The 26,108-nt window shown below is 23.3% G+C and overlaps 2 protein-coding genes across 3 annotated transcripts; both read left to right on the forward strand.

Annotated features, from left to right (window-relative positions):
* Nucleotides 1-314: 314 nt before the first annotated feature.
* On the forward strand, nucleotides 315-24,402 carry LOC129969504 (CYFIP-related Rac1 interactor B-like). 2 transcript variants are annotated; one of them, XM_056084105.1, is made up of 10 exons: nucleotides 315-672; nucleotides 2,752-2,841; nucleotides 8,455-8,576; nucleotides 10,198-10,303; nucleotides 12,080-12,216; nucleotides 13,848-13,922; nucleotides 16,880-17,082; nucleotides 18,889-19,015; nucleotides 21,725-21,795; nucleotides 22,612-24,402. In XM_056084105.1, exons 2-10 carry the CDS (start codon nucleotides 2,772-2,774, stop codon nucleotides 22,673-22,675), a joined length of 975 nt encoding a protein of 324 aa, XP_055940080.1. In that variant the 5' UTR covers nucleotides 315-672; nucleotides 2,752-2,771; the 3' UTR covers nucleotides 22,676-24,402. The 2 variants fall into 2 exon arrangements, with proteins under 2 accessions (XP_055940080.1, XP_055940081.1); XM_056084106.1 differs by lacking the exon at nucleotides 315-672 and adding an exon at nucleotides 674-725.
* LOC129969505 (elongator complex protein 5-like) lies at nucleotides 688-2,088 on the forward strand. The gene has a single exon (XM_056084108.1). The coding sequence runs from the start codon at nucleotides 828-830 to the stop codon at nucleotides 1,659-1,661; it is 834 nt and encodes a 277-aa protein (XP_055940083.1). The 5' UTR covers nucleotides 688-827; the 3' UTR covers nucleotides 1,662-2,088.
* Nucleotides 24,403-26,108: the final 1,706 nt, after the last annotated feature.

A 26,108-nucleotide genomic window follows, 5' to 3' on the forward strand; every position in this document is an offset into this window, starting at 1 on the left:
TCTTACTGCGAATTAATAATGATTCTAATGCTTCTCTAAATAGTGCTTTTGACCTTAAAATTAAACAATAATCTTTTAATTTAAAAGTCGATTTCAATTAAGAGAATTCATATTAAGATTATACATGCTAACAGATTATGCATTAAAATATCTTTTTGTGAAATTAAAAGATATCTGTCATCTAATATGTTAATTTGTTTAATTAATTTTTCAGTTCTCAAGTAAACAAGAAACCCTCGACATGAATTTCGTAATTGTAAACAACGCACAGGATTAATAAAGCTCTACTCTAGGATATTAGAGTAGTTCAACAACAATAGTTTTGAACTGTACAACAGTTTCTAATAACAACGATTCATAGTTCGAATCAAATTTTACTACAAAATTTGATGACGTTTGTATGTCATAAGCATGAACAAAATTAGTGTTTTGCAAAGTCTTTTGGTACTTATTTCGGAAACCATCACATGCGAATATTGATATGATGCAGTAGTGCTCTGCGCATTTATTTGACGCAAGCATACATATTCGTTAAAAGAAGAGGGAAATCTGGCAACAGCTTTCAAGGAAGAGTTTAAATATTTGTTGATGAAATAGTTTTTATTTATATTTTTCATTATATTAATTATTTTTATGATATTCACAATTTTTTTTACGTGAGAATTCTCTGTTGTAAGTGCCATTGTGTTTAATGATAGCTATATTATTAAAAAGTCAAATTATTTGTAAGTTACAAATATCTTTCTGCATGTGATACCTTGCATAGTTGCATTTTCATTACAAAGAAATTATTTTTTATTTTCAGAATCATAGCTTCATTTTAAATTATGTATCTTACAAAAGAGCCACTTTTTGGAAATGGGAAAGCAAAATTCATTTTAGTCAAGGATAGCAGTGATTTAAGAGGGCTCAAAATTTTCAAAACATTATTGAAAATGTATTGTAAAGAAAAAGCAGCTGTAGTTGTTTTATCTTATGATGGCATAGGCGAGGATCTAATACATGGCGTAACTGAAAACAAGGACGATATTAAACTTCTAGATATATTTTCAGATTCTTATGGTTGGTATCAAGGAGAAAATTTAAATACCCTGATGTCTGTAGATTTTATACCAGAATACTTCTCTGATTTCGAGGGTGTGCTCTGTATTTATTCTCTGACATCATTGCTCATTCATGATGGCATTGTCAAGGTTTATAAAACCCTGCATAAACTTCTGAAGAATAATGCAGATTTGCAAATTCTGGCTTTACTTCATCCATCTGTGCATGATCTTCAAGAAATTGATATTATTGACAAAATGTCATCTACCTCTCTGAATATTGATTCAGACGAAGATAATGAAATTTTACAATCCATAGTACATAATTCAAGTGGAAAAGTTAATAGTTTGTCACTTGAATATAAAATTTCTGAGAATTTTGAGTTCTCGTCTCTTGTAGATGTTCAGTTGCTGAAAAAGAAGGAATTAGAGAAGAAGCCAGATCCAACTGCTAATCTCACATTTAATTTGAAGTTGAAGGATGATGAAAAGGAAGCCCGAAATCAGCTGCAATTGCCTTACATGAAAATGCAGAATTCAGATGATGCTGTTATTCAAAATTTGCTTGAAAATGATTTTTATGATGAAGAAGATCCAGATGATGATTTAGATATTTAGGTTCAACATTAAAAAAAATGAATGTATAAGACTTAACTTTCTATTAATTTTAAACATTTAATTTAAACAGAATTTTTATAAACTTTTATTACATTAAATTAAATTTATTTTTATTAAGTATATAAAAATTGTTCAAAATTGCAATGGATTGAATTGAATTCCAGTGGGTTCAGTTATTTATGACTTTTGCTGTTATTTCTTGCATCAATAATTATTGAAATATAAAAATGCCTATATTTTCCATCCTAGCTTAGAAAAATATTAAATTCTAATAAGTTTTACAAAATGATTTTTTGAAAAATAATTTATAAAATGGTAACATTTATTTGTTACAAGTTGAAATACTAAAAATAAAATAATAAACTTTATTATTAGATGCTGCATTTCACTCATTTATAAAATTCTTCTTGTGAAAGATGAATATAAGAAAAAATTTCTCGATTATTTTTAATGAACAATTAATTATTTTTTTATTATATTATTGTAAAAATGAATTTATATGCTTAACTGTTAATTTTGTTCTACCTCTCTACTTTCTATTTTGAAAAATTTCCAGCAATATGTAATATTGTGTGTAATTTTTTTTTGTAAAAATTTGTGAATTCTGCAATAAAAGTTAAATGTATTTTACTTTTTGTATTTTTGCAAATAAAATTCTTTGTTTTTGGATATTTATGAATTAAATTTAATATAACACTACAGAAGAATGAATGAAAATCATTATCTTTTTTATCATATTTTTTTACTTTTGCATTTAAATATCTATATTCATTTTATGGCTATTAAAATATAATTTGATTATTTCACCTTATAATTTTTGTGTATGTAGTTAAATTTGCATATTTTCCCTGTACATTAAAAATTTAATGCAAAGAAAAATAACTGCGAGATCCTTTTATTATTTCTTAGATTTTTTATTTCTCTAATTGCTTTTTTTTTTTCTTTCCCTTTCTTTTTTCAACATAGCAATTGGATGAAAAATGTCATCATTAGTAATGCATTGAATTAAATTCTAATTCACTGTTTACTAGGTATTATAACTTTTGGATGCTTGTAATTTATAAGTAATGAAGCATCCTTAATTTTTCAGAATCACTACTTTTAGCCTGAATGGGAAATCTACTTAGACTACTTTCAAGGGATGATAGTCCAAAGTATGATGTCTTTGTTGACTTTGAAAGTAGGTTTCTTTCTATATGCTTTGAAAATCATTTGCATAATTAATGCCATATATATACATTACAATTTATATTTTCAAAAATTTCCACATATTTGATATTATTCTTAATTATTATTATTAAAGTGTTTATTTCAAATAATAGAGAGTATTTTTTTCTCTTATAAAATAAAAGATAATATCATAAATTTTCTTCTTCATTTGATTAAACAAATATTGATTTTCATTCATTTTATCAAACATGGTAAATATGAACTCTTACATATAATTAAGTGTGGAAAATGGATTAGCTTATGTATCATTTTGTAAATATAGAATGTTATTTTAAAACATGATAAATATAGAAATAATTTAAGACTTCTTTAAATAGAAACTAAATGGAGAATTTTGAAGAGAAAGTAGTATACATTGCTAGAAATCTGGAATATAATAAATAAATACTAAAAAGGAAAGAAAAAAATGTAAATTACAGCTGTTTCTATAAATATAGGGTATTTAATCAATTATATAAAAAATTCCGGTAATTTTTTTTAATGTATTAGTTCAAGGTATATTATAAATGATAGTTGCATATTGAAGAATTTTTATTTCATATTTAAAAATTGATTATTTCATATTTCTTTTCTTTTTTTTTAAATATGATTACTTCATATTTCTTTTTTTTGTTTGTAATATAGTAACTTAACAAAAATCAAATCACTCTCATTTTGGAATTGTTTTTATGATTGGTAAATTTGGAAGTAATTCATCTCATACTATCTTAAATATTCCAATAGCATATAAATATTAATAAAAAATATGATTCTTGATAATTTTTTAAAGAAACGCATTGATTAATCATAATTTTACATAAAAAGACGCAGTAATTTATAATACTTTTTTGTTTGTTTATAATAGTTGATTTTCTAGCAGCATTCAGTAGACATATGTAACTGAAGGGAGAGAAAATGATTGGTATATAAATGGTGATTTTTGTGCTGATTGCTCTTGTTAAATGCTTCTTCTAGAACTTAAATGTTCTAGAAACATGCTTGGCAAGCAATAGGATGAATATAAGAACATTTTAAATTTGCATTTGGTATTATATTTACATAAAGTATTCTTAAATATTTCTATATATTTTATACATCTATTTATTATATAAAATTTTTTACATTTTAAAAAGCTATTTTCTTATAAATTAAAATGCGAATTTTGAAATAATAAAATATACAATAATAAAACACTTTAAACAGTAAACAATCGGCACAGATCTACCTATATACTGGATGTACTGACTAATTGTTTTCACATGCTTGGAATGTCGACATTCAGTTATTTCATTAATCATTTGTCATAAGAATGCTTAAGGCTTCGTTACCCTAGTAACATAACAAAATATTTGTCTTTGGTTGGCTATGCATTGATTCAACTAAAAAAAATATCTCATGACCTGGCCACAATGTCTGTCCTGCCAAAAACGAGAAATCTCGTGACTCATACACAATGTGTTAATTGGACAAACAATTCTGATTTAAAGCAATTTGTTAAGATTCAAATCACTTTGTAAATATATGATTGAATATTGAAGTTTCTATTGTTACTTCTTTTATTATTAACAAACATTATTTGTTTTAAAAATCAAGTTTGTTGAAAATCACACTGAATCAAGTATATTTGCAGTTAGTTATAAACTTCATTGAGGATTGTTTTTTCATGCAAAAATAAATATCCTTCTAAAAGCACATATTTAATTAAAAAAGTTGTATTATTATAAATGTTCCCATGAATTAAAACTTCTCAGTTCTTTTTAAAATTTTATAATGTTTCATTATATTATGCTTTAATAGGGCTTATTAACTGTGGGTTATTAAAAAACTGTGGGCTGAAGCTGTTATGGATTTTCAACATAGTATTATCTTCTAGGGGAAAGGAATAAAAATTAATACAAGATTCTATTTGTCAATTTATTATGATTTCCTAAACTGCTGTGTATAAGTTGAGAATTTTTGGAAATTTTCTTAAAGTTAAATTGTGGGAAGTGGCTTATATATAGATCCATTCATCCCAGTAAAAAAACGTAGGTATTTTTTCATTAGCCAAGCACAAGCAATAAATCACTTATAACATGACTAAAAATAGACTATGAAATTTCCTGCTGGCTAACATAAATATACTTAATACAATCATCTGTAGAAATCAACCATGTAAGAACTTCTCTTCTCATTTATCTTTCGAACAAACAATGAAAAAAAAAAATGAAAAGACACAGAAAATAAAACTGACACTTAATAACTTATAATGAATAGGGGCGGGGGGATGTGCTAGTTTCAGACTTTGCAATTGGAACGCATTCTCGTATATCTGCAATTTAAATTACGATGATTTCATTGATAAATATTCCAGCCATTTTAACTGTTTGACAATATTTCAAAATATATTGTATTGTTCCCCTATTGCACATAATTGGATATTAATTTTGAAGAAATATTTCATTCATCATTATGGGCGGGTTTTTTTTTTATATTTAAAGTTTTCTGGTTTCAAAAATATTATACATTGCTAATGTAAAATTATTTAAACTAAATCATTTTTTTTTCAAAAATGCAAGATTAAAATATTCCTATATAAAATTATTTCTAATTTACATTTCAGTATATGTGTTATTAGCGTAATTTAAAATAGTGTAACATTATTAACACATTGACTGTAGCAAGATATTTGCTATAACTAGCTAAAATAAAGTGAAGCATGTGAAATACATTCCATCTCATATCATTGTAAAAAAAACATACTTTCTTACTTACTGCCATCTATGTTTTAATTGTAACTCCTAATATGGAAATAATATACAATTTTGTATGCAGTTGTAAATTTTCATTTACTTTTATACTATATATCAAAGACATTTCTCACAAAATAGATAACATGAAGTATTAGAAGCTTTACTCAGCCAATCTATTATTTCAGAATATCTTAAGAAAATATGCATATTTAATAATTATTTAGTAAACAACTAACAACATGATAAGGATTTAAAGCTTAAACTGATATAAACATTGAATTTTTTTTTCAATGTTAAGAAGTATTATTATTCAAATTAATTAATAATATTTCTATATTTTTACAATTTTCATGTGATGGTAGATTTTCTCTTTTTGAGATAATTTTTTGGAAAAAAGAAAGAAAGAAGAAAAAGCAGCTACTTGAAATATATTATGCTCAAATATCAGTTAATATATTATTTGTGACATTGGCAATTTTATTTGTAGTCACTATTAGCTAATGAGCAATAGCAATCGATAGTTCATCATCTTCTACTTATAACTGATAATATTCTACATTTTTATAAAATAATTTGAGTTTTGAAATTTTGATGTGTGTTATTAATTGTTTATATAAAAGTATTAGTTGGTGTATACATTTTTAAGGCATACTTTGTTTCAAAAATATAATTTCATTGAGTGATGATGAATATGCTGCATGCTGCTAAAATAACCAAATGAAAGTAAATTTTATTTTCAATCACTCTTAAAATAATGTCATATAAATTAGTAAAAAAAAAAAAAAAAATAAGATTAGGAAGAAATGAAAAAAAAAATACATTTACTAACCCATTATATTTTAAAAATAAGTAATAAGAAATAGTAATTAAATGAATAGTAAGGAAAAGAATAATTTAACCTTTAGATATAGCCTTGATGAAATATCTTATTTCCTTGTAAAATAAGGATTTTGATGATGAAACAGTGAAAGGGCTTTCTCCCTTTTTCAATTTCTTCAAATACTCATTAATAAATGGAACACAAATGGAAGAAGAAACATATAAAATAGTAAATGATGTTTAACATAAAAATAAATCTGAGGGTGATTCAGTACATTATCTAAGTGAGGGGAATGAATTGTTGAGTACAATGATTATAGTATCAGTTTGTATACAGAGGAGGAAAAAAATCTGTTTGTATTATATCTATACCGTTTGTGAAGAACAGGTTAAGTGCTGTCTGTATATTAAGGTTAAGTATCATAGTAGGAAAATTTACAAATTTAAAAAAAAGCAAGTTTGGGATATTAGCCATTTTTTAAATAACTTTTTCATTGAAAAGATCCATTTAAATTTATTGCACTTCAGATGAACTTCAAAATTATGTCTTTTATTTCCGAATATTAAAGTATGTTGTATTTAAATGGATAGTTTTTTTACAATGAGAGATATTGTAAAAAAATACAGGTCATGTATAAAAATTAAAAAAAACAAAAAAACACATCTTTAGTACTTGATAAAATTTATATTGTAGCACAAGAAAAAAAAATTTATCATTTAATTCAAGTTAGATATAAAATAAATGTTTTCTAAGTAAAATACCATTTATATCTTCTTAGCCTGTATTCTTCTATAACAGTATTGGATGAATAGCAACAAACATTATTATCGCCTACCATCTATATCTTCTGTCGATTATGAAATATAAACAACTTTTAAAATCACTCAGAAATTTTTTAAATTTAGATTCCATATAAGATAAATAATTTAAATGTGATTGAATATTGTTGGAAAGATTTAATTTATACTTTACTGTGCAAAGAAAATATATATCATGAAACTGAATATTACAGTGCTCAGTCAATTATAATAAATTTTAGGTATTATATAAAATATACATAAACCTTGTTTCTTATAGATGTTTTCTCGTTAAGAACAACAATTCAAATTCAATTCTTAAGCACTGAGAGTCAAAAATATATTAAATTATCATCAATCACATCTTTTGATTAGTGGAGAATCCGGGGCTTAAAGAAATGTCTTCTATTTAAGCAGATTTTATATAAAAGATTGGAAATAGAAATTAGATACCTAAATAAATAATTTAGCGATTTCATGAATCTTCCATTCTGTTACAATAATCGAAAATTGAAACAAAACTTCTCCCTTTATATATTGTCATTCATTTTTAATCACTTATTGATGAAATCCTTTTTGATCATATTTTACTATATTTTAATAATCTTGTTTTATTATAAAATAATCATGTATGACACTATATCATTATTATATATGTTTGATTCTCAAAATAATAATGGCTATTTCAAATTAAACAGAAATGCTTGCTGAATAAGTCAGTATTATTAATAATTGCATGTCTCTTTAAACCTGATATCAAATGTTAAATGTTGAAGTGCTCTGTTTAAAAGTTGACAAAGCTTTTTCTTAATCTGAAATTATGTAACAAGCCATCACTCAAACATAAATCATTGTTTTCTATGAATCTGTTATTGCCATACATTTCTGTATATTAAAGAAAGATTTTAATCTTGTCAAAACATTATAATTGTTACTAAGTCCATTTTTCTTTATTCAAGCAATAGGAGATGTATTATTTTATTTTCACTTTATTTTCTTTTTTAGTTAAAAAAATTAATTGCAATCTATATTATCATCGTTGTGTAATGATAATTATAATTTATATTTTCTTGTAGTTCAGTAGATTCTTAATTTTTCTTTCTTACTATTACTTTGCAAAATTCAATCAAATGGAATTATAAATTTAATGTTTGTTGTATTCATATTTCGTAGCGTTTTATATTCTTTAATATTTTGTTTGAAATTAAATCTTTGCAATTTATTTTAATATACAGATGCTCAACCAACACAAATGGAAGAAGAAACATACAAAATAGTAAATGATGTTTTAAAACATTCCAAAAGAATTTTATTAGAGCTTCAATTGTACCAAGGAGCAGGAAATGCAATACGAGAGGTTTGTATAACTTTCTTAACAAAATATTTTTGTTCATTTTCACTATATTTTTCACTGTAACACCTTTCCATTTATGTTGCTGAATAATTTTTTATGTGTCATTTATAGAGACAGAAAAGCATTGAATTAAAAGTAATTTAAATAATTTATCATTTAATTAACCTTTTATTAATGAAAAAAGAAAATAATTTGCTTTTCACTGTATTAAGGAGAAAAAAAAAATGGGAATTTATAAGAGGTGTATTTTCAGATTAGAGATCTGAATAAAAAATATTAATTAAGTTTGTTATCAAATGAAATGTATATAATTGTAATATCTAGACTTGTTTTGGAACAGTAATATATATGTTTATAGTTTAAATAGAGAGTGAACGATGGTTTTTATTTTTCCATTTTTCAAAGATTAATAAATCATGAGAAAATGAGTTTTCTGTTTTCTGAATTTCATACAATTTAGTTCATTCATTTAAAATAAAGTTTTATAATAATTTAAATTATAAATTTTAAAAATAAAATAAATTTATTTTAAAATTTAATGAAATGTTTATGTTTAATTTCATATTACTTGTCAGTTAATACCGTAGATGGCTGATTCTGCTTTTCCTTTTTTAAATTTAATTAAAAAGCAGCTAATTAATGTTTAATTGTACATTTTCTTAAAAATGCATTCGTGAAATATTCTTCAAATTGTTAAGCTTAATTTAGTTAAAAAAAAAAATATTGCACTTTAATAACAAATTTTACAGGTCTAAAAAATTATTAAACCAAAATAATTGTAAGCTATGATGATTGAAAATTATTATATGTTCATGCTGCTGTGTATTTAAAAAAAATTATATTTATTGCAAATACTTATATTATACTTATCAATTTTGTACTTATTTACAAAATGTTGACTTTATATTACAAATATCATGAAAATAAATTTTTACTTTTTGAATAATTCTGTAATAATATTAATAGGTAATCTTTAGGTCATATGAATCTTAAATATGTGATAATTTATAATTTGGTGTAATTGTTCTAAACAGCTTTCACTTGCATTTGAACTTTGAAATAGTTATTAGATTTATACTCATCATTCACTCTCATTATGCTTTCATACTTAAAAATAATTATTGCATATTTCACTCGAGATAGTGAATAAAGTTAATGATATGAGAACAACTTTGTGTGACTATATCATCAAAAAAATCATGCAATTTCTATTTCTACATATTGTAGAGCTAGAAAAGGAATGAATTAAAATTAAATTGCCTTTGTTTAGAATTAAATATGATAAATAATTTTAATATAGAGTATACAGTATAGTTGTTGAAATCCTTATTTTCTCCAAGTATTTTTATTCCTTTTAGGAATGCTTGGATCATATTTAGGATAATTTAAATTAGTATAATGTTTATGTTACTCTTTATGTAGCATTCCCTCTGTAAGCAATTTGTCAGATTTAAAATCTATATTATCATTTGCTAACATTATTGTGTTTGTAAAATAACTTAAACTTTTTTAGATACTTTTAAGATAAATAATTTATAATTTTTATATATACAATAATACATTCCCATGTCCTAACAAAGTGTTTGTTTCTCCATAATAATGATGCTTATGATTTTATTTTTAGGCTATTGCAAAGCCTCATAATGAAGAACTTCAATTGAGAGCTTGGGAAGCTGTGATACCTTTAGTTCTCAAACTGAGAGAGTTTTATGAGTTTTCACAAAAGCTAGGTAATTATAATTTTTTCATTGTTGTTTCTGAAAGTTTTAATTCCTTAATACTCTGTTATTTTAACATCGTTGTCCCTACATCTGTTGTGAAATAATGTCTAAATATTGTAGACATACTACTAAAATTATATTTACTTTAATTAGATTAAAATTGATCTAGTATTTTTATAATATTATATCATTTTTAAAACTTTTTATTTTGTACTATTATTCAGTTTATGTGATTGCAAAAGAAACATTTTATTTAAAATATATTTGATAATGAGAGGCATTTTGAAAAATATATTGTCTTTGTACATTATTCATATATTATATATTAGTTTATATATTATTAATAATATAATATTGTCTCAATTTAATATTTATATTTTCTGAAGTGCATTAATATCATATAATTTGTTTGATTTTCACTGTAACATTTTTTAAAATTTACATTTATTGTCATTTAAGTTATGTCATATTTCAGCTATACATTTTTCACTAAGCATTTTTGATGAAACAGTTCTGTAAATTAATAACAACATTATTATTAATAATAAAGTATTTTTGAGCTATACATTTTTTATTTAGCTTTTTGATTAATCAGTTCTGTAAATTAATAATAATAACAATAATAAGGCATTTTTAAGTTCAATATTTCTTAAACGAATGTCTTTAAGGGTTGCATTGCATCACCAGCATCTCTTTTAAGTATTTGAACATAATTTTCAGAAATCATATATAAGGCATCGAATTTAAATTAATTTGTGTAATGTGTTTTTTCCCTCATTCATACATATGAAATTGAGCTGGTCTAGATGAACTATAATTCTGTTAACAACATCTCAGATCTAATTGTTACCAATTAACTAATGAAATTTGTTGTAGAAAATCTCATGCTCAATGCCAGAGTACCTATAAAATTTTTATTCACTAAACACTTTATATGTAAATATATAATAACATTAGAAACTTCGTTTTCTCACAATGGATTTTTCTGTATTCATAAAGTTTGCAAACACTGAAATCAAAACTTATCATTAAAATTTGATTGAAGGAAATATTGATCCACTAACAGAAAAAAAAAATGCAGTGCTAAATTTGGAAAAGAAAATAGTAACCATAGTCCTTAATTTAGTCCGTTAATTGAGAATATGATGAATCAGTAGAAATATGAAAAATGTAAAAACTACAGACTTTTGCTCATTGACTTATGCTATTCATTCATTCTTCGAAATATTTGCATTCCAATAAATTAGTTAATGTATGTATTTAAAAAAATACTGTTTCAGTTGCTAAACATTAAAATAGAAGTTGAGTATTTTGCATTCAGTTATGATGCAAAGCAAAAAGGTAGTAATGTTTTTAACAGCACCAACAGTTACAGTTAGCAGTAAATGATTAAATATACTGATAGTTTTATGTGTCAGTATATTTAATGTTTAGAATTATTTTTTATGGCTTTATTTCTGCAAAATTTTTTATTCTTTTTTAAAGCAAAATAGTTTATTGAGAAAGATTCAGCTAAATTTAAAATGAAATGTCAAATTTTACATACATTATCATCTTTTACTTTCTTGTAATAAAAAAAAAAAATGTTTTAAATGTTATGCTTTTTATAAGAAAATATCTGAATGTGCATTGTTATTAAAAGTTGAAACTATTATTTCATACTTCAAACTAGTTTCCCTATAATTGTACTAATTTTAAAATAATAAATTTTGCAATTGCTCTTTGTATAAGATATAGTAATTTTACCCTAAATATTTTCTAAATGTTTTACATTGAATTAATTAGATGCTATAGTTCCTCGTATTTTGTGGGAGCTGAGCTCTGGTCCTTTGACACCTACAGAACATTTAAAAATGCAACAAGCTCTTGTCAAACAGTTTGCTGAAGTATTGGATTTTGTGCTCACTTTTGATGACTTAAAAGTATGTTGTTTTTTTGTTTTCTTTTTTAATAATTAATATCTTACTTTATAAGAATTAAATATTTGGAAAACATTTGGTATATATTTAATTGCTGTCAAATTTTTTTGAAGTAGTTTGTTTTTATTAAATTAATGAATTAATAACTAATGAAAATTAAAAAGATTAAACATGTCTTTACTTAAGAGTATGCGAATATCAAATGAAGTTGGAAGATGAAATTCATTGTGAAAATATTAGTGATCCATGTTTCTTTGAAATTCTTCAACATTTATATATAGAATGCATGGATTATAATTTGTACTTTCATTAAATTTTCAAAGAATTATTTTTAATAATTTTACTAGTCTCTGTCTAATTTAGACTTTAATGAAATATTTTATTTCATTATATGATATATATTTAGTCATATACTTTCCATTAAAAATATATTACAAATGCATTTTTTTAAAAAAAATCTCTGAACATAGTATTTTTTCATGAGTTGATGCAGAAGCAAAAATTCTGCTGTAATTTCTATTTGATATACTTTTTTTTAATACTTAAAATAGAAATAAGGCTTGATTTTTTTAGCATAATATAAAAGAATTCATTAACTGAGAGTTATAATCAAATCACATAACATCTTAAGCAATTTCATTTGGTAATGCATCTTTCAATTCAAATAGCAGTTTGATATTTTTTTGTGCTGCTGAATTACTAAAGCAAATTTGTATTCTTTTTAATGATTTCTTCATGCAGATATCTCGAATATCTATTACATATTATATGTAAATGTTTTCTGAACTTTTTTTTAAACATCTTCTAAATTTCAATTAATTTTTTGCTCTATAGAAACAGTGAAGGTTTAGAATTATTAAACTGTTAAATTAAGTTCTGTCTTTTTGAAGAATTACAGAGAATTCAGTTATGTGGTATTTTGTTAGAATCTACACATATTTAAATATTAAATTAATTTCTTAAAATACTTTTTAATTTATTTCAGTCATGTTTATGTTATTTTATTCTGCTTTTCCCTTTATGAAGATTTATATTACACTTTTACTTTATGATATATTTTTGCAATAAATAACATATGCATGAAAAAAATTTTAAATTGAAATAATGGCATATTTATAGTTTTAGTTTGCATATTTTACTTATTAGGGAAAGTATTAATTAACTTGAACAGTATTATTAGGAGCACTAAAAAATTCAAATTCATTGAAATTCAATCTGTGAATGATAGTTCCTTTATTTCACTTTTCTGGAACTAATTTAAATAAAAGGAACTTTTCTATGCTAAAGACTTTTTTAAAGGAATGCTGAATATTTTAGAAATATTATTTTGTGGTAAATTTTTGATTATTATTTGTATTTTTTTTTTTTGTGTGCCACTTTAACTTGTATTTAAACTTTAACACCTTTTTAGTCTAATAGTTTTGTAAACAAACACATACAATTAGATTGTTTAAGTATTTTGTGAATTCTTTCTCTTTACTCACTCACCCATTTTATGTATCATGTTTTTTAAGTAATTTTCTGATACTGCCTCATAACAGTTTTTGAATATTTTAACTATGCAAAATATGAGAAATGAATAATAAATTAAGTTCATTTTTCTGTACAAATAATCATCAATTTATTATTTTTAGATGACAAATCCTGCTATTCAGAATGATTTTAGCTATTATAGAAGAACTGTTAATAGGTTACGATTGGCTAATCAGGTATGTATTGTCTTTTTTACATTCTTTTTCATATCTTTGCACTTATATTTTCATTGTTTTGTCTTATCCCATAGGCTTAAATGTTACTAATATATAAATATTATATAGTTCAATATCCTTTTAAATTTTCATATATATTTTTCATCTAGTTCTATTCAATCTAGTTCTTTTCTTCTAGTTCATAACAATCTAGTTCAATTTTTTTTACAATTATTAATGTTATTTGATTCGTATTAAATATAATTTTTTGAACACAAATCTTTAAGTGCAGGGATGTGTTATGTTATTGAAGAATCATTTGTAGTATTTATCCAAATGTTACAGAATTATTTCTTTACAATAATTTTTTTTTCTAATTGCTTTAGGTATTATATGTCATAAAACTATGGAATTTTAAAAAATAGCTCTTATCGTGAATATGATCAGATAATTTTTTTTACAACTTTAGATTTAGTGTAATGTTCTATGTGTATATAAAATCCCATATATTATATTCAAATGTATATGAATGTTTATGAATGGTAAGATTATCAAATAAAACCACAAATTTCCAGTATATATATATTTCATATTTTCTAACTATAATAATTTTTTGTTGTAATTTGCAAGGATCTTGTACTTGAACTGATTCAAATTAAAGTTAAACAGCATTTAATTGATCGAAGATTATTCCAATTTTTTAAAAATAAATTATCTTTTAAAAATTTAGTATTATGTTACTTAAAAACTTTTTAAAAAATATGTTGCTTCATAATTAAAAATCTTCTCTGTTTTCAGAATTAAATAATATTTAGACAGCATTAATTTTTGTAAAAATTACTTTTAAGTTTGAATCTTGATTTTTTTTTATATGCAAAATAATGAACTAACCCTCTCAAAGGAGGCAAGATATCTCATAAGCAAGATGTTCTCATTTATATCTAACTTTCAAACTGTTAGCTATCTCCTATCATCTTGACAAAAATTGTTTGTTTCAGCTATGTAATTGCATAATCACTTTACAGCCCATTATATGTACCATCAGATATGTTTGTCATTTATTATCTACTTCCATTACATACATTACTTCTTCTTTGATTACATGTAATATTTTCCATACATCAAATACATATCACCTTTTTTCAGTATAATTAAGTCTATTTCATTACCTGTTTATTCTGTAAAAGAAGAACTATGGATAATCCTGCATTGCTAAAATGAGCTGCCTTGCTTACATAGTGACATTAGGTAGCATTTTTTTACATGCATTCTGTGTAATTCTGTTACTTTAACAAATTACAACCGTTGTGTAGTATTAATTTACATATAATATATTTTTATCAATTTCTGGGTTAATAATATAATTTGATTATCTAAAAAAATAATTTTTGAAGAATAAATTAGTTTGAACTAAGCCTGTTTCATTTTTCTGTCTTTTCTCTTTTTTATTGTGTAGTAAAATGTAGCTTGGGAAGTGTCATTGAATGGAAATTAATTTTCTGTAAAAAAGTTTGATGACTCATTCACACCTTTTCATTCTTATTATAAAAGAAAGGGCTTTTGGTCTGTAAGTTTTTATCTATGTCATGCTATTTTATATTCATTTAGTAAATCCATAAAAGTATCTGAAAATAATTGAATATGGGCACAATAAAAAGAGATATTTTTCATGATTACCCTTGATATGATTCTGTATAGTTTGATTTTTTAAAGCCAGCTCTAACTCAAAACTTCACCATCCTTTGCTCTTTTTAATTATTTTTCCTATCAATTTTCTATGTGAAATTTGTAATATGGATAGTAAATATTATACGAGAATATGTATTTTTAAATATTTTATATAGTTAGAATATATTTAAAATAAATTTATGTAATTTTTTTTATTTATTTAGCCTTACCTAGTACTTTCTTTATTAAAAATATTTAATCCAGTCCAAAATATGAATAAATTCTGATCTCTTCAGATAAAATAATTTTATTTATCCTATTTATTGTTATTTATATTCCAAAATTCTATTTCTTAAGATTCATTGCTAATTATTATACATGATCCGTTTGTATAAACTTTACTGAGATGTTGAGTTTTTCTTTAAACCTACATTTCAATTGATGGTATGTTGCTGAAATGTTAATAATAATAAGTCGATTATTAGAATGCAGATGTATTACTTACATTTATTTTTGCTTTGATTTTCGCTTTTATGGTATCCCCATACATTTCATGAAAACTAACTCCATTTATATTTCATTAAAATTTTTGTTTGAGAAATAATTTTTCACTGTTGTAAATATGTTATACAAAAAAAAGCTGTATTATTTATGTGTAGAATTTAAAAAAAAAATATTTAATGATAAAAAGAAGGGGGGGGGGTGATAAATCTGCCCATGATCAATTATTTTTATTAAATTGGAAAAGTTTTTTGTATACTAATAGTGTAGAGAAATATTTTTTTCCTATCCAATCATAATTTCTATGTATTGTTTGAAAAATCAAAATATTACATAAATATTCTGCTTCATTTAGACAGTAATGATCATTTATTAATAAAACAAATTATATTTGTTTCATTCCTGTTTGGGACAATCTTTGGAGTAGAGCTGTTATAGAAACAAATTTCTCTGTTTGGGACAATCTTTGGAGTAGAGCTGTTATAGAAACAAATTTCTGTATGGACTCTATAAAAGAATAAGAAATGCTGTTATAGAAATTTTTTTTCTATAAATGGGCTGATCTTTCCTTTTAATAAAGGGTTGAATTTATTTTGTGAGAAAAAATTATTATAATTGAATTATTTATGAATACTCAAAATTTAACCAGAGTTCTAATATAGTAAGTATGTGCTTTTTTATTTTACATTGCTTTTTATAATAATTATTTTACTATTTTTATTATTTTTTAAAAGAACTCCAATTTTGTTTTGTGAAGTAATGATACACAGTACAAATATTTCTTATTAAAAGAAAAAACTTTTTATTAGGATCCATCTGATGATGAATTAGAAATTCCAAATGAATTAGCCAATCGTATGTCTTTGTTTTATGCACATGCAACTCCAATGTTGAAAGTTTTGAGTGATGCTACAACACGTTTTGTTTCTGAAAACAAAGATTTGCCTATTGAAAATACAACAGAAACTCTTGGAACAATGGCCAAAGTTTGTCAAAGAATGATTGAAAATCCGTAAGTACATTAAATTGCTCTAAATGGTATGTGCAATATTCAATGAATGGTTTATAAATTGCGCAATATAGAAAATAAATTGCTTTTCATTGTGTAATTATTATTGTTCAATGTTTTTTTTAGCAAAAATTATTACAAAATGTTTTTTGTTGAATTTTTTTTACAAAAATTTTCTTTATGAGCAGTGCATATGCTGTACCAACAGGATTTTTATCTTTGCTTATGAATTGGTAGAACTGTTGTATCAATTCACAATTTATATTTATTTTAATAATATGTCCTTCCTGTAATCACCTAAATGACTTTCATGTACTCCTGTTCTCTAGTTCAGTTATCCCATGTATGATGAGTAGATAGACTAAGAAGAGAAAATAAAGACTCCTCAGAATCACTGAGAACAAAAAACATATTTATTTTATTAAAATCAAGCTTATTTATCTTATAAAAATTTTATTTTTCAATTGCTAGAAAAGAAAAGAAAAGAAAATGTATCGTAGTTTATTCAATAGAATTGCTATTGCAAGACATTTTTTTAAATCCCATACTAAAGGCTTATTTATTTCTTTCAAAAACGATACTCTTTTAATGTTTTTATCAAATGCAATTTTTATCCTGGTTTTCACCATTGTTTAAAAATTTGATTCCCCCCCCTTTTTAATGCAATTTACTACTTAGATTAGTAATGCTTTGATGATGTGCATTATAAATATATAAATAATGTAACAATTTCTGGAATGTAGATGTCACATGAATGTCATTGTATATTAAAATAGTTGGTCATTATAACACATTTTACTTTGTTATATTTCCTGAAAAAAAACTATAAGGCTTCTATAATATTAGAATGAAAGTTTTTGCTTTCATTTCAAGAATGATATGAAATCGTTATGTTGTATTACAGCAAATATTTTCAGCATATTCTATATCGTATAATTAAATGCTTAAATTCTCATTCTTTTATTGGCTTGCCCATTTCTGAAGTATTTTCTTTCCAAATAGGTAATACTACATTTTGACTTTAACTATGAACAATTAGTCAAGTACATTTATTATATTAATTGCTATGGAATAAATAGTTTACAGAGTAAATATTTATCAGCTTGTGCATATATATATAACCTTTAAATTTGTTTTTAATCATATATCTATTCCTACTACCTTTGAAATGCAAAACTCAGGTAGGAGGGAATAAAAAAAAAACCAAAGGCAGAAGTTTATTTGAAATATGCCCATGTCTTATTAAAAAAAATAGAAGTAACTGAATGTAATACACAATAAAGATAGTTCAGACAATGGTGTAGGGAAATGAACCATTTAAGATTTTTTTTTATATAAAAAGAAAAATGAATTAATTGTATTTCTTATTAATGGGAAATACCCAAATTTTAGCTAAATTAATCATTTCAATATTTTGATTACTTTTATTTGTTGTGATATCATTAGGAAAAGGCATATTTAAACAGAATATATCTTATACATTTGAATTTATGTCAGATGATCCAGATTCCTTGTATATAAAGATGGAAGAATTTCTTTGTTACTGAAATTAAGCATAGTATTAAATGTAATTTATAAAATGGCATCATAAATATAAACCAATATTGCTTTTACTTAATTTATTATTTTTGTATAAGTGTTAAAATCAAAACCTAACTAATTTGAAAAAATGAAATTTCTATTCATGGTAGGCATATACTTGAAATATTTTACAACTATTCTCATTTTATTTATCTTTGAAGATTTTTTAAATCGTAGTATATTTATGGATCATATTTTATTTTCTATGTTTTGCCTATTTTCTTACAGAGAATTCTGTTCAAGATTTCAAAAAGAAGATACAATTCTATTTATTTTAAGAGTAATGGTTGGGTTAATTATTCTGTATGATCATGTGCATCCAGTTGGAGCTTTTAGTAGAAATGCTCATATAGATGTAAGTAGTACTTATAAAATTCCTTGTCAAATATCTTTGGCTCAAAAGTAACTGCATTTTTTATAAAATTATTTTGGATCTGCCAGAATCCAATGTTTAATCATTTTTGATGATAAAACAAATGTGGATTATGCAGTTACTTCATAATACTGCAATATAATTGTTGATTGGGAGATTAAATTTCTAAATACTTATAATTATAGTTTGACAATTTTATTACCTTCAAATTACCTTATTATTATTTCAATTACCTTATTGCTTTCAAATTATTTATTGATTCCTTTGCAAATTTTTCATCTTTTAAATTAAGATAATAAATGTTTTGTTAGACAATAATAAAAAGATTTGTGTAGTTAGAATCATATTAGAGAGTTGAGGTATAATAGTTTTATTAGAGCTTGTTGTTTATTAGAGCATTAATTTCATTGTTGCTCAAAATTGGTGTGAAACTTTCTAAGTTTTTGAAGTATGGGCAATTTTGTAAGGATAGAATAAAAATGTTGCATGAAAATTTGATGCATTAATTTCCTTTCATCAATTTTAGTATGCTTACTTTATTAATGTTATATATATTAATTATAAAGAATGTATTTTTATTTAATAATTTTGTTTATTATTCCATTCTAAAAATGAAATAAAATAACATTTTTAAGGCTGCTTTTTTTACTAATGTAAAAATGTATAGTTTTCATTACACAATTTTTAAAATTTTATTTTCTGATAATTGATATTTAAGCCGAGTTAATAATTTTAGCTTTCATCTATTAAAGTCTAACTCCACCCTACCCCTTCTCTCATTCAGAATATAAAATTAGTTTAAATTATTGGATCTCAATTTCAACATCAAGTATAAAAATCGTAATTTTTCTGAAAATTTGTTTGAAAATCTTTTAGTCCCTTTTGATGAGGCCTTTTTCATATATATTCTCCATGTTTTAGTATTGTAATGGAGAAAAAAATCAGTTTAATAATGGACACTTATTGCTGTTTTATCTACTTAATTGAATAAATATATATATGGTCTCTTCCTTAAAATTTTTTTTATAAATCCCTTAAAGCTGTTAAATTAACAAGTTTCTCATATATAATACTTATTTTCCTGTATTTTTTTAATAGTTCAGTTTATTATTTTACTATTTATGTATAAATAGAATTTTCAACTATAAATAGTATATTTATCAACATCAGAATGAAGTTGGTCCCACCAGTAATATTTGTAATAATAAAAATACTCTTTAAAATGTATATGAAATTTATTCTGATTACTCAAAATATTTTTCAAAATTAATTTTAAAATTGGAAGTTTCATTACAGATATTTCCACTTTCTATATTGTTTTTAGTTATATTATTATTATTACTTAAGCACTCAAATATATATATATATTCCTTTTTTAGTAAGACAAATTTTGGGTTAATAGTTGAACTTTTAAAATTCAGTAAAAGCAATTATTGTGCAAGATAAAAAATAAAGGGATATATAGGAGTGTTCATTTTAACATCCAGATATACCAGTATATAAAACACTAACATACATCTTACAGAAATCTCTCTTATTACATATTGTCAAATGGCAACAGCTGCTTCATTGAATGTTTTTACAGCTATATTAAATACAATGCGTTTTTAGAAAAAAGTTCAAAAGTTCATTCTTCAATGCTTTTAGAATATTACTAGAAATGATATGGAGAGTGTTTACTATATCACCAAAGTTTCATTCAGTAAAAAGAAATAAGATATGAAAAAAAAATGAAGAAATAGGCTACAAATAGAGAGCTCAATCATGTGTAAAAATAAGCTTAACTTTCGAAAAATGAATAATCAATGTGGTATAAATTTCTTTATATATATATATATATATATATATATATATATATATATACATATATATATAATAAATAAATATATATATATATAATAAATATATAATAAATTATATATTTATATATATATATAAAGTATATATATAATAAATAAATATATATATATAATAAATATATATATATATAATAAATATATAATAAATTATATATTTATATATATATATATATATATATAATGTCCAAAACAATTATCTTTCGTAAATGGTCTTTGTTTCATCTTAAAGACTTAAAAAAAATATTTTTAATGATATCAATTTTATTTCCATACAGTTTCCCCTTTTAATTTTAATAATATTTTTTAAAATATGTTTTGATACATAATTGATTTGATGTAATGTTTTTAAATGTTATGATATAATTTGATTTCATCCATCAAAAGATTCAGTTGTGTGCTTTTTCTCAGTATTAACTCTGTAATAGAATTTTCATTTTTCTTTTATTTCATAACATATATGCTATTAAATTTATAGTGAACTGATTCGAATTCATGCTTTTAGTTATATAAGGTTAGGTAAATTTTTGAAAATCATATATGTGCATTCTATCTGAATCATTTAACAGCCTAAGAAGTCCATAATTTGGGCGGAACAAGCTGTTAGCCAAAGCCTGTAGTTGTGAAAAATCATATTCATTTTTGTAAACTACATTTGGCATAAATCCTTGGTATTCAAACATAAAGATGAGATCATTTGATGCAACATCATTTTATGCAAATTGGATGCTCTTTATTATATTTTCATTTTTTCATCTAAATTTTGTGTTTATGATTACTAGTAACACTCAATGGGTTATTATTATTATGTTTTTATTGAAAATCTTTACTTTAGGTGAAAGGTTGCATCAAAGTTTTGAAAGACCAACCCACAAATGTTGTTGAAGGTCTTCTTAATGCATTAAGGTAAGATGATCAAATGTTAAATGTCAACATTAATTGTAGGTTTTAAAATAATTTATATTTTAAATCTTGATGAAATTTGTATCAGTTTAGAATCATTTTTGATATAGCTGTGTTAACTTGTTAATTTTAAAATCAGTAGTATGTTACCAAAATTTCTTTAAAGTGCTTATTAATTGACTTCATTCCTCACATTTTAACTTTTTTTTTTTTCATAACAAAGAAAATTGTTTGTTTTTAATTTTTTTGTCAATGATTATATATCAGATAAATATGGGATAAATTATTTTTTATTTCATTTAATTTCTCAAGATCATTTGAGTAATGACAATAAAAATTATTCAACTAATAAATATGAATTATGAACTTCTTCATGTTTAAATCTTATTTATTAATAGTATCTGTGTCTCCATATCTTTGTAAGAATGAAGATTTGTAATTTATGCCTAGTTGGGAAAATGAAAAAAAAAAAAAAGTTTCAATTCATTAGTTAGTTTGTTCGAAGTTAGTTGCATTCAGTGTGATAAGAATTTTTTATTGCTTGGTAGATTTTAATTTTTCATTTTTTTTATGGAATTTTTGCAGAATATTTTAATGTGCCATGATTTATATATATATATTAATTTAAATACAACGTGGAATAATGAAAAATGTTTGTTATATATTGTGCATTAAAACTTGTTAATCTTATGATTAATATGTTTTGCTAAATGTGTAATCTTTAGCCAATTTTATGTTATGATGTGCTGTATTATTTTTTTTATTTTTGATTATTAATCATTGTATACAATTTTGAATTTAGCATATTTAATTTCGCAGGTACACAACAAAACATTTGAATGATGATGCAACCCCAAGACATATAAAGAGCTTACTAGTCTGAGACAAGATTGGTGAAGTCTTAGTCATAGTCAGCTTATCAGCAACAAAAAATATTTTTATTTTATAAAGATTAATCTATTTCATTTGATTCACTGAATCAACCTTTTGACGTTATTTTTAGTTTTTGTTTATAAATAATGTATTGTAATAATATAACAGATTATGACACTGTTTAAAGCACCTCTCTGAAGGTAAGACGTTAGTTAAGCCATTTGTTTTATGATGTTTTTGTTAAAAAAAGTCAAAGTCTTTTAAATTCTATGTTTTGTTTTCTTTCAATTATAAATTATATTATGAATTAATATTTTATTATTTTTATCTTGCATCATTCCTGGTTTGTTTTAATATTCAATTTGTGATTTATATGTTGAATTGTAAGAAACTTAATTGTGGTATAGAACAAGCCTGAATTGATTTATTTAAATATGTTATTTGGTGCTTTCTTTTATCGTAGTATGTAGTTAATGTGTATCTCATTATAAGCTGAAGGAACTAGACATTCCTCTAGATTCATAGTCGTTCTTATAGAATCTTTTATCTTTATTCATAATGATTCACAATTTCCATCAAATCATTATAATATAGCTTAAAAGAAATAATTTACAAAACTATTTTTTAACTTTGAAGTATAGCATATATAAGTGTAGTATTTTGAAGTAATTATTTATTGCTTTCACAAAATACAGATAACATTTTTTAAAAATCACATGAATGACTTTTGAATTTGGTGGTTACAAAATTTTTCATATTATCAAAAAAAAAAAAAAAATGATTATTTTGTGGCATTTTTATGCATATGACTCATGTAGAAAATCGTTATTATTTTTACTGTACATTTATTAATCTGCTTTTAAGCTATATGATGGGCTCAATATGCAACTTTTTATCTCTCCGCACAAAGAAAAATTGAATTATACTGAAATTGCATTAAATGTAATACTATATATATAAATTGTTGGTAGTTTGTAAAACTTGCAGTTTTTCTGCTTGTTATTGAACCGGTGATTTATGAAATTTGGAATAGGATTGATTACTTGTTAAAATGAACATCATCAAAATGTATGTAGCCATGACAATTGATACTTGATGATATTGTATATGATTGAATTGTATGCATCTTGCATAATGCCAATTCCAGAATGTGATTTAATATTATTTCATTCCTAAAATGCTCAGTATAGGGGAAAAACTACGTTTATGTTGTCATTTTATTGTAATTGTTGCTTCTAAACTTGTTAATTAGTGTTCTGCTATAAAGACTGATGTATATATCTACATTACCACATATTCGAGAAATGCACCAAACTGATATATCCTATTTACAATAATTTGTATAAGATTGAGAAAGTGCATTTGTGTATCTTAGGCAATAACACATAACTTAATCTTTATTTTTATTCATCATTTAAATCATTTCTTTTATATGTTTCACTAAGTTTAATTATTTTTATCTTTTGTGCATATATATATATTTAAAACATGTAGAATCTTCATGAAAAGACTAAGCCAGTTTGTTTAAATCACCTTCAGTATGTATAATTAATAAATTTCGAATTTAGGCATGAAAGCATAGAATTCTATTTACAGCAGAATTTCTTAAATTGCGTGTGCAAGTTTCAAATATAGCCACAGAAACTTAGAAATTTTGTCTTTATAGAAATTTTATAGAAAATATAAAAATTTTGTCTTTCCTTAGTTGCCTTTTTTTTTTCTAATTCTGGAATCAAGGATCAGTTACATAATATATCTGGGTTCTAAATTCCCAGACATTAACAAAAATTTCATTTTTATTTAAAAAGTTTATAATTCTGTGTATTATAATTCATTTTTAAGTTCAAAACCAAATATATATTCTAATATTTAATATGCTTTTAGAAAATATATGCAGATTTTATCTTATTTCATTCTAGTATTAAAATGTATTTCATTAATATAAAAAAAATTCTATCAGTTTGATCCATTCTGAATCATTTGAATGAATGCCATTTCTAATATTCTTGGCCTGAATATTTAATTTATTATTCTGCAGACATTCACAGAAATTGAAGAAAAACAGAATCTTGATTTAGGTGAATTTATTATAATAGTTGATTATAATTTTATGTTAATAACTAATTAAAATTATTGTTTAAATATTTTTTAGAAGTATATTTTTACTTTTTAAGAAAACATTACTCTTTAGTGTTGCACTTTAATCCATTACTTTATATTTTCTAATAATGTAATAATAATATTTTCTAATGATTTAACTCTCATCATATGAATTACAGTAATTAACTTACATTTGCTTAGTCAGATTATAGCTGCATATCCTAAAAGGTTTTGAAAGAGTTTGTGATTATTTTTGGTACCTTAAAGGCTAAGAAATCAGTATTATACTCAGTATTATAGCAATTATTGAAGTTGTTACTCTGCTGTTAAAATTTGTATTTTCATTTACTATGCATTGACACATTAGTATAGATTGATTAAATCTGTAGATTATTTAGAACATTGCAAGCTCTTGTATTGAAAAACAAGTGTTATCTTTATCATAGTTTTCTTAGTTTATATTAAGATAATTTAAAAGATAATCATTTATTTATAATATTCCAGTTTACTGGAACATCTTACATATGAATTTTATTTGAAATAACCAATATATTGCTGGTGAAGTGAATATTAAAAAGAAATTGAGATGCCTGCTTATGCTGCTTTAATGCTCTCTTAATTTTTCTTTATGTCTAAGCTTTAAAAATTTCTGTTGTATTTAGTGCATTGAATAATCTTTATTTTACTATTTAGAGCATTTTTATTTTTGAAATTTAAAGAAATCTTGCATTTTTTATGAGTTTTTAAAGTATTTATTAACAGGTAAAGTATTATTTCAGTATATTCATTTTTAAGTAATAGAGGTGAATTTACAATGACAAAATTTGTTTGAAATTTTTCTGTTTAAAATCCACTTATAATTTCTTTTTCTATTAGAAATTAACGAAAGAAATTAATTAGAAATTTATCATCACTTTCATTTTAACTCAAAATGAAATAGGAATAATAATTTAATTTCCTTCTTAATAATTTAGCATGAAGTAGTACAAAGTTATATATATATTCTATCCCTATCTTTTTTTTTTTTTTTTTTTTTTTTTTTGAATTTTGTGATTTTATTTATAATTTAGTACAAACTATGTCAAAACTGCTTCAATTTATCCCAGCTTGCAAGTTTTCCTTTATCTATATTTAAAAAAAACTGTTATTTATGTTTTGTAAATATAAATTTTATGATTTATTTTGAAATTTATTACTTTCACTACTTATTTTGAAATGTTTCTTAATTTTAGAATTCAATGTGCTTTCTTGCTCTTAGAGTATTGAAACATTTCCTGTATTTTGCATTTAAGGTTATTGTTTTATTTACATACGCAATACACTTACAATTTGCTTATTTTGAT

The sequence above is a fragment of the Argiope bruennichi genome, chromosome 5 (assembly GCF_947563725.1).
Source record: "Argiope bruennichi chromosome 5, qqArgBrue1.1, whole genome shotgun sequence".
NCBI classification, from domain to species: Eukaryota; Metazoa; Arthropoda; class Arachnida; order Araneae; family Araneidae; genus Argiope; species Argiope bruennichi.

What these genes read in the sequence shown, in the direction of transcription:
- LOC129969505 (XM_056084108.1), top strand. Translation starts at nt 828, where the DNA reads ATGTATCTTACAAAAGAGCCACTTTTTGGAAATGGGAAAGCAAAATTC.
- LOC129969504 (XM_056084105.1), top strand. Translation starts at nt 2,772, where the DNA reads ATGGGAAATCTACTTAGACTACTTTCAAGGGATGATAGTCCAAAGTAT. An exon ending in CAAAGAATGATTGAAAATCC is followed by an intron (nt 17,083 to 18,888) that starts GTAAGTACATTA and finishes ATTTTCTTACAG; the next exon opens with AGAATTCTGTTCAAGATTTC. An exon ending in GGTCTTCTTAATGCATTAAG is followed by an intron (nt 21,796 to 22,611) that starts GTAAGATGATCA and finishes TTAATTTCGCAG; the next exon opens with GTACACAACAAAACATTTGA.